Genomic DNA, 12,801 nt, shown 5'->3' with positions numbered 1-12,801 from the left:
GTCAACTCTTTCAACCCTGTCAGGGGGCTGGTCAGAGGTATTAACTTTTTATATTTATCAATTAAAAGCAAAGGGATCGAGTCTCTGGGGAACAATGATCTTAATGACTTTTCCTCTCTGCAGTGTCCAGGCAAATGTTCTGTGCAATTTATGACTTCACCTATTTCAATATGAACAATTCATTTGGCTCGATCATTGGCACCATTACTGCTGAACAATTACTGTCAAATCTCTGTGCACTGACTGGCTTCACACCGTTCTCTTCTATGACGCTTGTTACCGCTTGCTGATGACGTTTTATTTAGGGGACGATAGCTAACTAGAATCGATAGCTAGCTAGCTAGAACACGTCAAAATGTATATATTAATGTTTTACGCACTGTAGCTTTGGGTTAAAGTCCCAATCCCGCGTAGACTCAAGTATTGTTTCGATAATTTGCAGTGAAATGTTGGTGACGTTAACTAGTTGAATTAATCTGTTCATTTCCTGAGATAGCTTGTAGGAAATGATTAGCAAGCTAGATAGCGAGCTTGTTTTGTTGCTAGCAATAATAATGGGAACAACAATGGGAAAGGGGATACCTAGTCAGTTGCACTACTGAATGTATTCAACTGAAATGTGTATTCCGCATAATATGGTAGTACTAGTTAGTGATCCAGTTTAGCTAGCTATGTTGACATTGTTTTTTGAGCTGCCAAGATGGCTGTAGTTTTAGGGTAAGTGGCTAATATGATTGTTCTTAGTAAAATGTATATTACTCAGTGTGTATCTCTTGTTGAAGCTCCAAGTGAGAGAGGCTTAGAGATGTTGTGGTCATATCAATTATCAGAGAGGAAGCAATAACTTATACTAGAAAATCTTTGACAATACCCAGTTTTGGTGGGGTTTTTAATAGACTAGCTACATACCATCCCATAGAGCCTAACCAGTGGTTGGTGTCTAAAGTCACAGAGACAGCCAGGTAGAGCTGTGCCAAGATGGATGTCCAGTTGTCCATCAGCTTCCTGAGGGACAGACTGGGCGGGGCCATTGAGGATGCAGTGCGTACAGCAGTGGAGTCTGTGCTGTGTGAGACTGTGCGTCTGTTAACCGGGCTCCAAGGGGACCAGCAGCAGGGACTCTCCTCAGTGCCCCAGGGGGACCAGGACACCCTGGGACTGAAGCAGAGGTTAGAGGCCCCCAGCGGGGGTGACTGGAGGGTGCAGGCTGGGTCTTCAGGGGCATTCTGTAACACAGGACCAAGGGGTAGTGGTGGTGGTGGTGGGCGCGGCAACACTAGGAATCCGATGGGTCAGACCACTTGCTCGACCACCCAAGCATCACAAAGGACCACCGTGGAGCCCCATCCCCTGGAGGTGGTGGAGGACTGTGCTGGACTGCCTGACCCGTTTGACCTTGTGTCGGCTGGGCCAGTGATGGTGGACTTTGAGGAGGGTCAGGGCATGGGAATCCCAGAGGAGTGGGAGCTGATGAACAGAGTGTACAAGACGGAGCACAATGAAGACATGGCCCTTATTGATGGGGATGGTACCACACACTGTAAGTCCTGACTCAATGTAGTGAAAGATGGCTGTGATGTGGTTTTACAGAGAAAATAAAGCTTTAGTGAGATAGCCACTCTTGATTTCTTGATAGTATTTTCATGTAGCCTCGCAAGCTGCTTGATATCGCGAGCTTACATGAATGGTAAACTCGCGAGATCAGGTGGCTTGCTAGGCTACCTCTCATGCTCTTCCTCATTGTTTCCTCTCTGCTAATGTTCAGTTGCAGATGACCACAGGCTGCATGAAGGAGACCAGAGGACTGTGGCTGTGCCCCTGGAGGGAGAGATGGCTGCCAAGCCCCAGGACGCATTGCACCCCTGCTTCAGCCCAGCCAACATCAAAACAGAGCAACCTGAGATAGAGAGATGCTGCATGGCTGAGGAGGCCCTTGCTCTGCCTCTGCCTCTGCCTCATCCTGCCAATGTGAGTAAAGCACATCTACTCAGTCCTCGAACTCCGACCTCACAATCTCATAAACAATATTAGGCACTAAATGTTCACTGGCATATAATGTGAACCTCAGTCCTTATCTTATCTAAACCTGTCATTCTCAGAGTGGTGTGGAGGCTGGTGAGTTTGGGCTAGAGCAGGTGGAGGCTGGTCCACAGGACTTTGTAGGTCGCCTGCGCCTGTGGCTGGAGAAACTGTGTCCTGAGGTGATCCGGGAGTACGAGAGGGAAGGCTGTCTGTGTGAGCTGTCCCGCAGGAAGCTCATTAAGTTCTCTGTGTCCTTCATCGTGGAGGAGTTTGGATTGTGAGGAGCTGATTGTATGTGTGTTTGGGATGAGAAGGGAAGGGACTGAGAGATCAGAGATTTTGCTCTTCTATTTAGACTCAATGTTTTGTGAGTGTTTCTGACATTTCATCTCCTGTCCTTCTCTGCAGCTACCCTACCTCTGCTCAGAAGACAATGCTGGCAGAGCTCATAGTGGAGCTCTTCCCAGGACTCAGGCTCTGTGCACCCTCTGCTGGCATCAATGGCATAGTGAGTTAGTAAATGTATTAGTAGTGTAGGATTCACATGATTCTCAGTTACTGAATAGACAATCATTTTCTCTCCCTGTGTAGGAACACTTGTACGACCCTTTGTCCCGTACGGGTTACATTGAGACGCGCCTACGAAACTCTCGACGCACCCTTGAAGACCACAAGAAGAAGTATGTGCTGAAGAGGCGTCGGCCAGAGCCAGGCCTGGCAGACCCCCCTGGGCCTAGATCGGGGCTCCTGGAGAGCCAGTCCAGTGAGGAGACCCAGAGGTGGGTGGAGCTGATGAAGAGAACCAGGCCCCTGACCAGGAACCTGCCTGCCATCCACGGTGCTATGGACCTCACATTCAACGCACGCAGGAGGTGGATCAGCAACACACGGCCTAGTATGAGGGCTGTGTTGGCCGAGTACCCATGTTTTCTTGACATACCCGCCACGGTGAGTCCAGTCTTCATGGTGAAAGCTACGGATGCTCACTAGACTAGAAAGGCCACAGATAGACTTGTATTAGGGTCATTCCATGTCATTTCAGCCAGCTATGACACCGACCATCTCAAATTATGAAATTGGTTCTGAAGTTAGAAACCGATAAAATTAGCATTCCTGCAACATTATTTTGATTAAATATAATTTGATCTGAGAAATTAAGCTAATTGATTGCACCTAAATTGTCCCTTTTAATTTATAGGATATATATAATATTTACATTTTAGTACCTAACATCCGATTCGAACAAACCTTTTTTCTAACAATGAGTAAGATACTGTATGAGGAATCAAAGAAATGGTCAAAAGCCACCCACAGACCCCCCACACTAATCCCATCCCAACAGAGTATACAGTATCAGTTCTCTATGTCTGACGAGTAGTATGGAACTGCGGCTCAAGAGTATGGTTTCTTCATCCTATGTAATGTGTTCTCTGTGAATTTGGTGTGTGTCCCCCTCCCCCCTGTTCAGAGAAATAAGTCATTGAAGTTGTTAGGTTTATGTCCCATCCTACATCCTGATATTATCAGCTTCTGGCCACTAGATGGTGCTGTTCCTGCTATTAGGTGATAACCCCCCCTCAATGTTAAAGGGATAGTTCACCCAAACTACAAAATGACACATTGGTTTCCTTACCCTGTAAGCAGTCTATGGACACGGTATGACAGCAACCCATTATTTAGTTTTGTTTGCCTGGCAAATGTTTCAAATGCTAACTTTTCAGCATTTGTGGCACAAATCCAACGTAAGTCAATGGTACCTATATTAGCATTTTTGCGCTTCATATTCAAATCATCTACAGGAAATACTAACATAAAGTGTCTTAATAGGGCGTTGGACCACAATGAGCCAGAACAGCTTCAATGCACCTTGGCATAGATTGTGTGCATAGAAGTGTCTGGAACTCTATTGGAGGTATGCGACAACATTCTTCCACAAGAAATGCCATAATTTTGTGTTTTGTTAATGGTGGTGGAAAACGCTGTCTCAGGCGCCGCTCCAGAATCTCCCATAATTGTTCAATTGGATTGAGATCTGGTGACTGAGACAGCCATGGCATATGGTTTACATCGTTTTCATGCTCATCAAACCATTCAGTGCCCTATGGATGGAGGCATTGTCATCCTATGGGGGCAAGGCCATGGTAGCCAAAATAATGGCCTGCCCAGCATTTTTATACATAACCCTAAACATGATGGGATGTTAATTGCTTAATTAACTCAGGAACCACACCTGTGTGGAAGCACCTGCTTTCAATATAATTTGTATCCCTCATTTACTAATGTGTTTCCATTAATTTGGCACTTACCTGTATAAGTAACATAATTGAGTTACAAAATACATGTTAAAATACTTTAGGCTGATTTTGAACATGAAGTGTGAAAATGCTAATATAGGTACCATTGACTTGAATTTGATTTTTGCCACAAATTATATAAAGTTAGCATTTGAGGCAGTGCCCAACAACCAAAGCATGGGTTGCTGTCATACCTTGTCCATTGACTGCTTACAGGTTAAGGAAACCAATGTAATTTTGTAATTTGGGTGAACTGTCCCTTTTAAAAACCTAATAGCAGGAACAGCACCATCTAGTGGTCAACCTGGTAATATCAGGACATAGGATGGGACGTAAACATAACTTCAATGACACATTTCTCTGAACGGGGGAAGAAACATCACCAAATTCACTGAGAACACATTACATAGGATGAAGAAACAATACTCTGAGCCGCAGCTCCATACTACTTATAGTCCCGTGTAGCTCAGTTGGTAGAGCATGGCGCTTGCAACGCCAGGGTTGTGGGTTTGTTTCCCACGAGGGACCAGTATGAAAATGTATGCACTCACTAACTGTAAGTCGCTCTGGATAAGAGCGTCTGCTAAATGACTAAAGTGTAAAATGTACTTGTCAAACACAGAGAACTGATACTATATACTCATTGTTGGGGTGGGATTGTTGTGGGGGGTCCGTGGGTGGCTTTTGACTATTCCTTTGGATTCCTCATGTCTAAGTCATTGTTAGAATAAAGTTTGGTCCAAATCATATGTTAGTTACTATATTTATTGAATATTATATGAATCCTATAAATTAAAATGGCCAATTTGGATGAAATCAATTAGCTTAATTTCTCAGAGATCAAATTATGTTTCAACAAAATAATGTTGCAGGAATGCTAATCGTATCTGTTTCCAACAACCAAAATGATTTCAGAATAATGAGTCAGTGGGTGTAAAAATCCTATTTTCTGAGGTGGAACGACCCATTGGTGACTAAGTGTATTGGGATCTGAAAGGTGTTTGTTTGTTCAGATTGACCTGGAGTTTGAAAGGATGTTCCCAGGTAAAGGCCACTCCTTCCTGGCCCAGTGGTCATCGTTCGTGTTGCCAAGGGTGTACCAGATCGCAGAGTGCGAGAAACACCCAGACATCTCTGCACTTCTCCAACTGGCTGCCACACAGCAAGGAGGTCAGAGGTTAACTACATTGAATGAAAATATAAAGTGTTGGTCCCATGTTTCATGAGCTGAAATTTAAAAAATCCCTGAAATGTTCCATACACACAAACAGCTTATTTCTCTCAAATGTTGTGCACAAATTTGTTTATATCCCTGTTCGTGAGCATTTCTCCTTTGCCAAGATAATCCATCCACCTGACAGGTGTGGCATATCAAGAAGCTGATTAAACAGCATGATCATTACACAGGTGCACCTTGTGCTGGGGACAGTAAAAGGCCACTTTAAAAATGTGCAGTTTTGTCACATAACACAATGCCACAGATGTCTCAAGTTTTGAGGGAGCTGACTGCAGGAATGTCTACCAGAGCTGTTGCCAGAGAATTGAATGTTCATTTCTCTACCATAAGCTGCCTCCAACGTCGTTTTAGAGAATTTGGCAGTATGTCCAACCGGCCTCACAACCGCAGACCCACGTGTAACTGAGGAATATTTCTGTCTGTAATAAAGCCCTTTGTGGGGAAAAACTAATTCTGATTGTCTGGGCCTGGCAACCCAGTGGGTGGGTCTGGCTGCCAAGTGGGTGTGCCTATGCCCTCCCAGGCCCACCCATGGCTGCACCCCTGCCCAGTCATGTGAAATCCATAGATTAGGGCATAATGAGTTCATTTCAATTGACTTATTTCCTTATATGAACTGTAATTCAGTAAAATCTTTGAAATTGTTTGCATGTTGTGTTTATATCTGTTCAGTATACATGCAATAGACACTTTACAGTCAACCTCCTAATCAACCATTGACAGACTGACTGAAAATCTGTATGATTTACTCAGTGGTAGTGTAATTGGAGAGTAGATTGCTGTGTTTCGTTTTCTTTTTTTTTATGCCAAGTTTCACATATTTGTTCCCCTCTGATTCCTCTGCAGACTCCTACACCCTGACTATGCTGAAGGTCCTGATCTATGTACTACCACCAACAAACACCAGTAGAGCCTCCTTACCCTCCAGGAGCAGTGTCAGGCAGGCCATTCGGTATCTGGTGGACATTGTACCGGTGAGCAACACAGTAATTTTTTAAAATACTTCCTGGTCAGACTGAGCAGTAAACCCAGACATTTCCTCATTGCCATATAGATTAACAATTTGTGAACTATGGGAATTTTAGAAGGAAATTGTTGGCAACTTTAGAAGGAAGGGTAACAATGACTCTTTTTGAAGAAATGTAATAGAAAAATCTCCTTGAAAGACCTTTCCTCCTTTGTTCCTCTACAGATGGACACCAAGGTGTCCTCCTTATTCTGTGACCCTACCTCCTTGGAGGGCCCAGAGTCTGTCTCCCACGCTCAGCCCTACATAGTGAGCGTGGGGCCCTTGGAGGCCCCTGGCCGGCAACTTTGCATCGTGTTCCCTGTTGATAGGATGGCAATCCCCCTGCCTCAGGAGGGCCTGAGTAATGCACTGGACAAGCTTTTCAAGCTTCTGCGTGTGTTTGAACTGGGGTACCCAGATCAGCTAGCCTCCCTGTATGGCTTCCTAGAGCACCTGTATGGGCTGGAGATGACCCCACAAGGTAACCATGACTCCCCCAGTGGCAAGGGGTCAAAAGTGCTTGAACTTTTATCACGGCTCCACATGCCCTCCTGACAGATGGCATAGGTCTACACATGAATTGAACTCGCCCCACAGACTTACCTTGTTTTGTTTTTTGGCTATTTTATTCTAGCCATCCTTTACAGAACACATCCTTTACTATGTTCTGGATTTGCCCCAAAATAAAAAGTATGTCAGACTGAACTAAACAATACTGATGGAACACAATGGTGCTATACCTTCATTATATATATTCACTGAATTACTCATTGACAATGCAAATACTTTCATAAAACTAACATCTTGTATGAATTTTCTGTGTGGGGAAATCATACCGTATTTTGTACTTTGAGATACCTTTTCCCTTTTTGCACAATTGCTTTAGTATTTAACTTGCTCATGATACTGTTATGTGGTTTACTTAAAACAAAACAAAAATAGGAATGTTTTCACTGTCCAATATTTTAATATGTAAAATACTGGTGAAGTACGTAATGGTATAATTTTCTGTCCTGTCACCACATTTATGTAATGCATGACCAAATGATATGTTCTTAGTGAAGTCTGTGTATAATCGGTGGCAGCGGTCTATTAATAAGATGGCCCAGGTTGAACCTGCCTATGGGCCATCACTTGACCAGGCGAAGCCGGTGAGGGAGGAGGGTTGCCCAGCTCAAATCGAACAACAATCTGCGCCACTCCCTTATGTTGTCAACAAGACAGCATGATCCATCGTTAAGAAACAAACATCTATTTTCCATAAAATATATGTTTGAATTGTTAAACTAGTTTTCATTTGGAAGTGAAAACAGAATCCTACTCATTACTCCACATGCTAACCTACGTCACTTTTGTTTAGAGCCGACTTATACTGAACAAAAGTATAAACGCAACATGTAAAGTGTAGGTCCCATGTTTCATGAGCTGAAATAAAATATAGCAGTATTTTTCCATATGCACTAAAAGCTTATTTCTCTCAAATGTTTTGCACATCCCTGTTAGTGAACATCTGGCTTCTTCACCTGTGGGATCGTCTGAGACCAGCCACCTGGACAGCTGATGAATCTGAGTAGTATTTCTGTCTGTAATAAAGCACTTTTATGGGAAAAAAACTAATTCCTGATTGGATGGGCCTGGTTCCCAAGTAGGTGGGCCTATGCCCTCCCAGGTCCACCCATGGCTGCACCCCTGTCAAGTCATGTGAAGTCCATATATTAGGGACTACTGAATTTATTTCAATTGACTAATTTTCTTATATTATACTCTAACGCAGTAAAATCGTTGAATGTTGCATTTATATTTTTGTTCAGTATATTTTTAGTGAACCCTTTTCCTAACCTCAACTTAATCATCATAACCTGTAACTGCCTCTGTCGCCAGTTTATTTCATGTATTTGCACCTTTTATGATTTAATTTCTTCTGAATTGTACGTTTACAGCAAGACGGAATTAATTATTGGTTCCGCCCGAGTGTTGTCACCCGAGCGCCTTTAGCGACACACCGAGGAAACTTTACCGCAAAAAGCGAATTATTTTTCCAACGTTATCGTGTTTAAGTGCATACTTACAAAGAAAGTATACAGAAGAAGATCAAGGACATTTAAAAGGATGTTTAGCACCTCTGTGTGATAAGCAGCAATGAGTTCTCATGGGTTGACCAGCATTAAAGCCCTGTATTCAAATCAAGACCTCTTGCCTCATGCCTGTCACTGGAGGAGCTACAGTGAGAACTCATCTGCTCTGCATGAGTAGACGAGGAAGACAGTACCAAAGAGCCGTGATCCATGGACAAGAAGGGACATCTCTACATCCAAGAGTGTGCATCTGCTCCTGACATTTACACAGCCGCAGCATCCACAGAAGAATCCAGGCGCCTTACCATGAATCCAGCTGATGCAAAGAAGCTTAAACTATTTCCCACAAGAGACTGACACATTTTTTGCCTTCATATTCATACGGTATAGTTGTGTGTATGTTTAAGTGTTAACTAAGCTACAACCAAGAGACTGAATTTTGCATTTCATAGAACAACGTGATATTGATTTGTGTGAAGTAGATGTGAATATGTTCTAAAAAATAATATTAGTGGTAAAAAATAGTATAAATGTGAATAGCTAATGGGAGCTGAATCACTTAGCTACAGGCCAAATTAGATTTAACCCAAATTTAAGTACACCAAGTAACAATGTCAGAGTCTTACCTCTGGGAGAAAGCAGGTTAATGTAGGTGAAAGTATAGAGCAGCAGTGCATAGACATACAACCACAGGCTACTAAAGGCACAAGAGCTAATGACCACACTTCCTCACAAGAACCACGAAGAAGCCAAAGAGACCGAAAGTTAACAGAAAAGGGCCAAGAACTGTACAATGAGCAAATAAGAAGATTTGCTCACCGTTTCACTGTGAGCTATGAGGAGTGGAAGGCTATTGCTAAAGACGCCAAGCAAGCTTTGAGTGGACAATGCTCAAACAACCTGCTACATGAACACATAAGCAAAATAAAAGTGCTGCCTCAGAGAATCTGAACATTGCTTATGATGAGTTAAGGCGCATAGACAACCCTGACCATGACACACGTCGCAGATTTGACACCTGTGATGCAGTAACCAGGAAGATCATCCAAACTGCAAAAGATCGTTTGGAGACAGCAGATAACGGTGGAGGAGATGAACAACGAGGCAACAGGGCGACATCGTCTATATTCAAGTCTGTAGCCTCAGACAAGATAAGTATCAAATCCCAATGCACTAAGTCCTCTCATGCTCAAAGCAGCTCCAGACATTCAAGTCGGATTTCTGTTAGCAGACAAGATGCCGCTGCTGAAGTTGCTGCCAATGAAGCTACTCTAGAAGTACTACTAGAACAAGAGCGTTGCATTGAGGAATTGGAAAGGCTTGAAGCTGAAGCTGCAGAGAGACAAAAGGTGCTAGATGCAAAGCGGAGACAACTGGAGCGACTAGAGACAGTTAAAAAGTTAAAGGCTGCTAAGGCACGTCAGCGAGTGTATGATCAGAGTGAGTGCTCAGATAAAGAAATAAGCAGTCTACTCCATCAAAGTGTCTGTATGAAGGAAAAGGAAGAAGTTAAACATCAAAATAATCTGTTGCAGCACCATTCTTCACCACAAGACCGGGCACATTCAAAGCAGGATGACAGCACAGCAGCTCTTGTTAGAGCACTTGCAGAGTCCATCAGTGCAGGTCGTCTTCCTATACCTGAACCAACAATATTCAATGGCGACCCACTCAGATTCAATGACTGGAAGGTTTCATTTCAGACACTCATTGATCGGAAAAACATTCCAGCCGAAGAAAATATATATTACTTGCGAAAGTATGTGGGTGGACCTGCTAAAAAGGCTATAGAGAGCTACTTCCTGCTTGGTTCAGAGTCAGCCTATCACGCAGCATGGAGGATTCTCGAGGAAAGATATGGAAATCCATTCCTCATAGCCAAAGCATTCAGAGATAAGCTGGAGGCATGGCCCAAGATAAGCTCCAAAGGCAGTATCGAACTTCAAGAGTTTGCTGATTTTCTTCGGAGCTGTGAGGCTGCTATGACTCAGATCAGAGGCCTCGAAGTACTTAATGACTGCAATGAGAACCAGAAGTTACTTGCAAAGCTTCCAGACTGGCTGACCTCGAGATGGAACAGAAAGGTCATAGAAGTGGAGGAAGAAAGTCACACATTCCCAAGCTTCCAGCAGTTTGTAAAGTTTCTCACACGTGAAGCTAAGATTGCAAATAACCCAATAACATCTCTCCATGCTCTGAAACCTGCTGAAGGTGAGCAGATCAAGGTTTTAAAGAACAGAGCTCTCGGAGCAAAGGTACTAGCAACTAACTCAGATGAAAAAGTTTCCTCCACAAGCTGTGTTTTTTGTGAGAAGTCAGGTCACAGTCTACACAAGTGTTGGAAATTTATGAATAAAACCATCTCTGAGCGAGTCAAGTTTGTTCAAGGGATGAAGTTGTGCTTTGGCTGTCTGAAGCCTGGCCATCGCTCAAAGGAGTGTGAAAATAGAAGGATCTGTGATACTTGTGAGAAAGGACATCCAACCTGCCTACACGATAATCGCAGCAAAGAAAGAGGAATGTCAACAAGGACTGATGGAGAAATGGAGAGTGACAAGTCAAGAGAAGGAACGACAGATCGTTCACAAGAGAGGGTGACAAAACCACCACGCGAGGTAACATCTAACAGAGTTATCCAGAATGTTAAAGGCACCCATACATCCTCAGTCATTCTTGTGTGGTTGTCCACTACAAGTAAGCCAAATCATGAAGTTCTTGTGTACGCTCTTCTCGATACACAGAGTGACACGACCTTCATCCTTGAAGAGACAGCAAAGGTGCTTCACACTAAAAATGAACCAGTCCAGTTAAAGCTCTCCACAATGGCTTCAAGAAATACAGTGGTGCCTAGCAGAAGGCTGACTGATCTACAAATAAGAGGATTCTACTCCGATAAGATAATCTACCTGCCAGTAACTTACTCAAGAGAATTCATCCCTGCAAACAGAGATCATATTCCCACACCAGAGACTGCCAAGGCATGGTCTCATCTTGAGCACATTGCAGATGAAATTGCTCCTCTGCAGAGCTGTGACATCGGCCTACTAATTGGCTACAACTGTCCTCAAGCTCTTGCACCAAGACAAGTGGTTGCTGGAGAAGAAAATGAGCCCTTTGCTCAGAGAACAGACTTGGGTTGGAGTGTAGTCGGCTATGGCAACCCATGTCTTGACTTTGGAGATGCCTTTGGAATAAGCCATCAAGTCATTGTGAAGCAAGTGACATCAGTTCTTCCAAATCTCCCAAACGAAGTGCACTATGTCTGTAGAACACAGATCAAAGAAGTAGTCCTTCCAACAGACGTCATCAAGGTGTTGGAATCTGATTTTGTAGAAAGGGCTTCAGAAGATGAACACCTTTCCCAAGAGGATCTCCAGTTCATGTCAATTATGGAGAGTGGCATCAGACTCAAGGATGATGGGCACTATGAAATGCCACTTCCCTTCAAGAAAGGAAGACCAAACTTACCAGATAACAAGGTATGTGGCATCCACCGTCTCAGATGTCTGGAGAAGAAGTTAAAGGGAAATGAGCAGTACTACAGAGACTATAAGACCTTTATGGATGAGACAGTAGCTTCAGAAGACAACCCAGCTGACCACGCCTCAAGGGGTGTCACAGCAGAACAACTCACAGCTTCTAACTGGTTCACAGGTCCAGACCTTCTTTGGCAAAAAGAGCTACCAACTGGAGTTGTCATGGTGGGAGAGATCGAGAGCAGTGACCCAGAGGTCAAGAAAGCTCAGGTTCATGACACTCAGGCAGAAGAAGCAAAAACAATTTTAGATCGTCTACACAAGTTCTCAGACTGGGCAAGAATGGTGAAGGCTGTTGCCAGACTCAAGCGCCGTGCTAAGGAAATCAAAGGTCTCAAGCCAAAGTCCTGTGAGGCCTCGAACTTGGAGGAAAGGAAAGAGGCGGAGCTGACCATAATCAAGATGGTCCAGGAAGCAACTCTCTCTCAAGAAATTCAACGCCTTAGACATCATAAGGAGACAAAGGTCAAAGACAAAGCCAACCAGTTGCACAAACTATGTCCGTTCCTGGATGATCAAGGTGTAATCAGAGTAGGAGGCCGCTTAGCTAATGCTGCCCTACATCCACATGTGAGGCATCCAGCAGTACTTCCTAGAGACAGTCATGTTTCTGCATTGCTCGTCAAGC

At 43.7% G+C, this 12,801-nt stretch overlaps 1 protein-coding gene across 1 annotated transcript; it reads left to right on the top strand.

The window, feature by feature from the left end:
- The first annotated feature begins 288 nt into the window (after nucleotides 1-288).
- On the top strand, nucleotides 289-8,168 carry LOC311144119 (uncharacterized protein). The gene is made up of 8 exons (XM_084180094.1): nucleotides 289-1,540; nucleotides 1,766-1,968; nucleotides 2,100-2,299; nucleotides 2,431-2,530; nucleotides 2,614-2,970; nucleotides 5,330-5,486; nucleotides 6,400-6,527; nucleotides 6,746-8,168. The coding sequence occupies exons 1-8, from the start codon at nucleotides 979-981 to the stop codon at nucleotides 7,115-7,117; spliced, it is 2,079 nt and encodes a 692-aa protein (XP_084036220.1). The 5' UTR covers nucleotides 289-978; the 3' UTR covers nucleotides 7,118-8,168.
- The last annotated feature ends 4,633 nt before the right edge of the window (nucleotides 8,169-12,801 follow it).

Source organism: Coregonus lavaretus (assembly GCF_964263955.1).
Source record: "Coregonus lavaretus genome assembly, chromosome: 2".
NCBI classification, from domain to species: domain Eukaryota; kingdom Metazoa; phylum Chordata; class Actinopteri; order Salmoniformes; family Salmonidae; genus Coregonus; species Coregonus lavaretus.
This window is presented reverse-complemented; position numbering and strand designations above follow the sequence as displayed.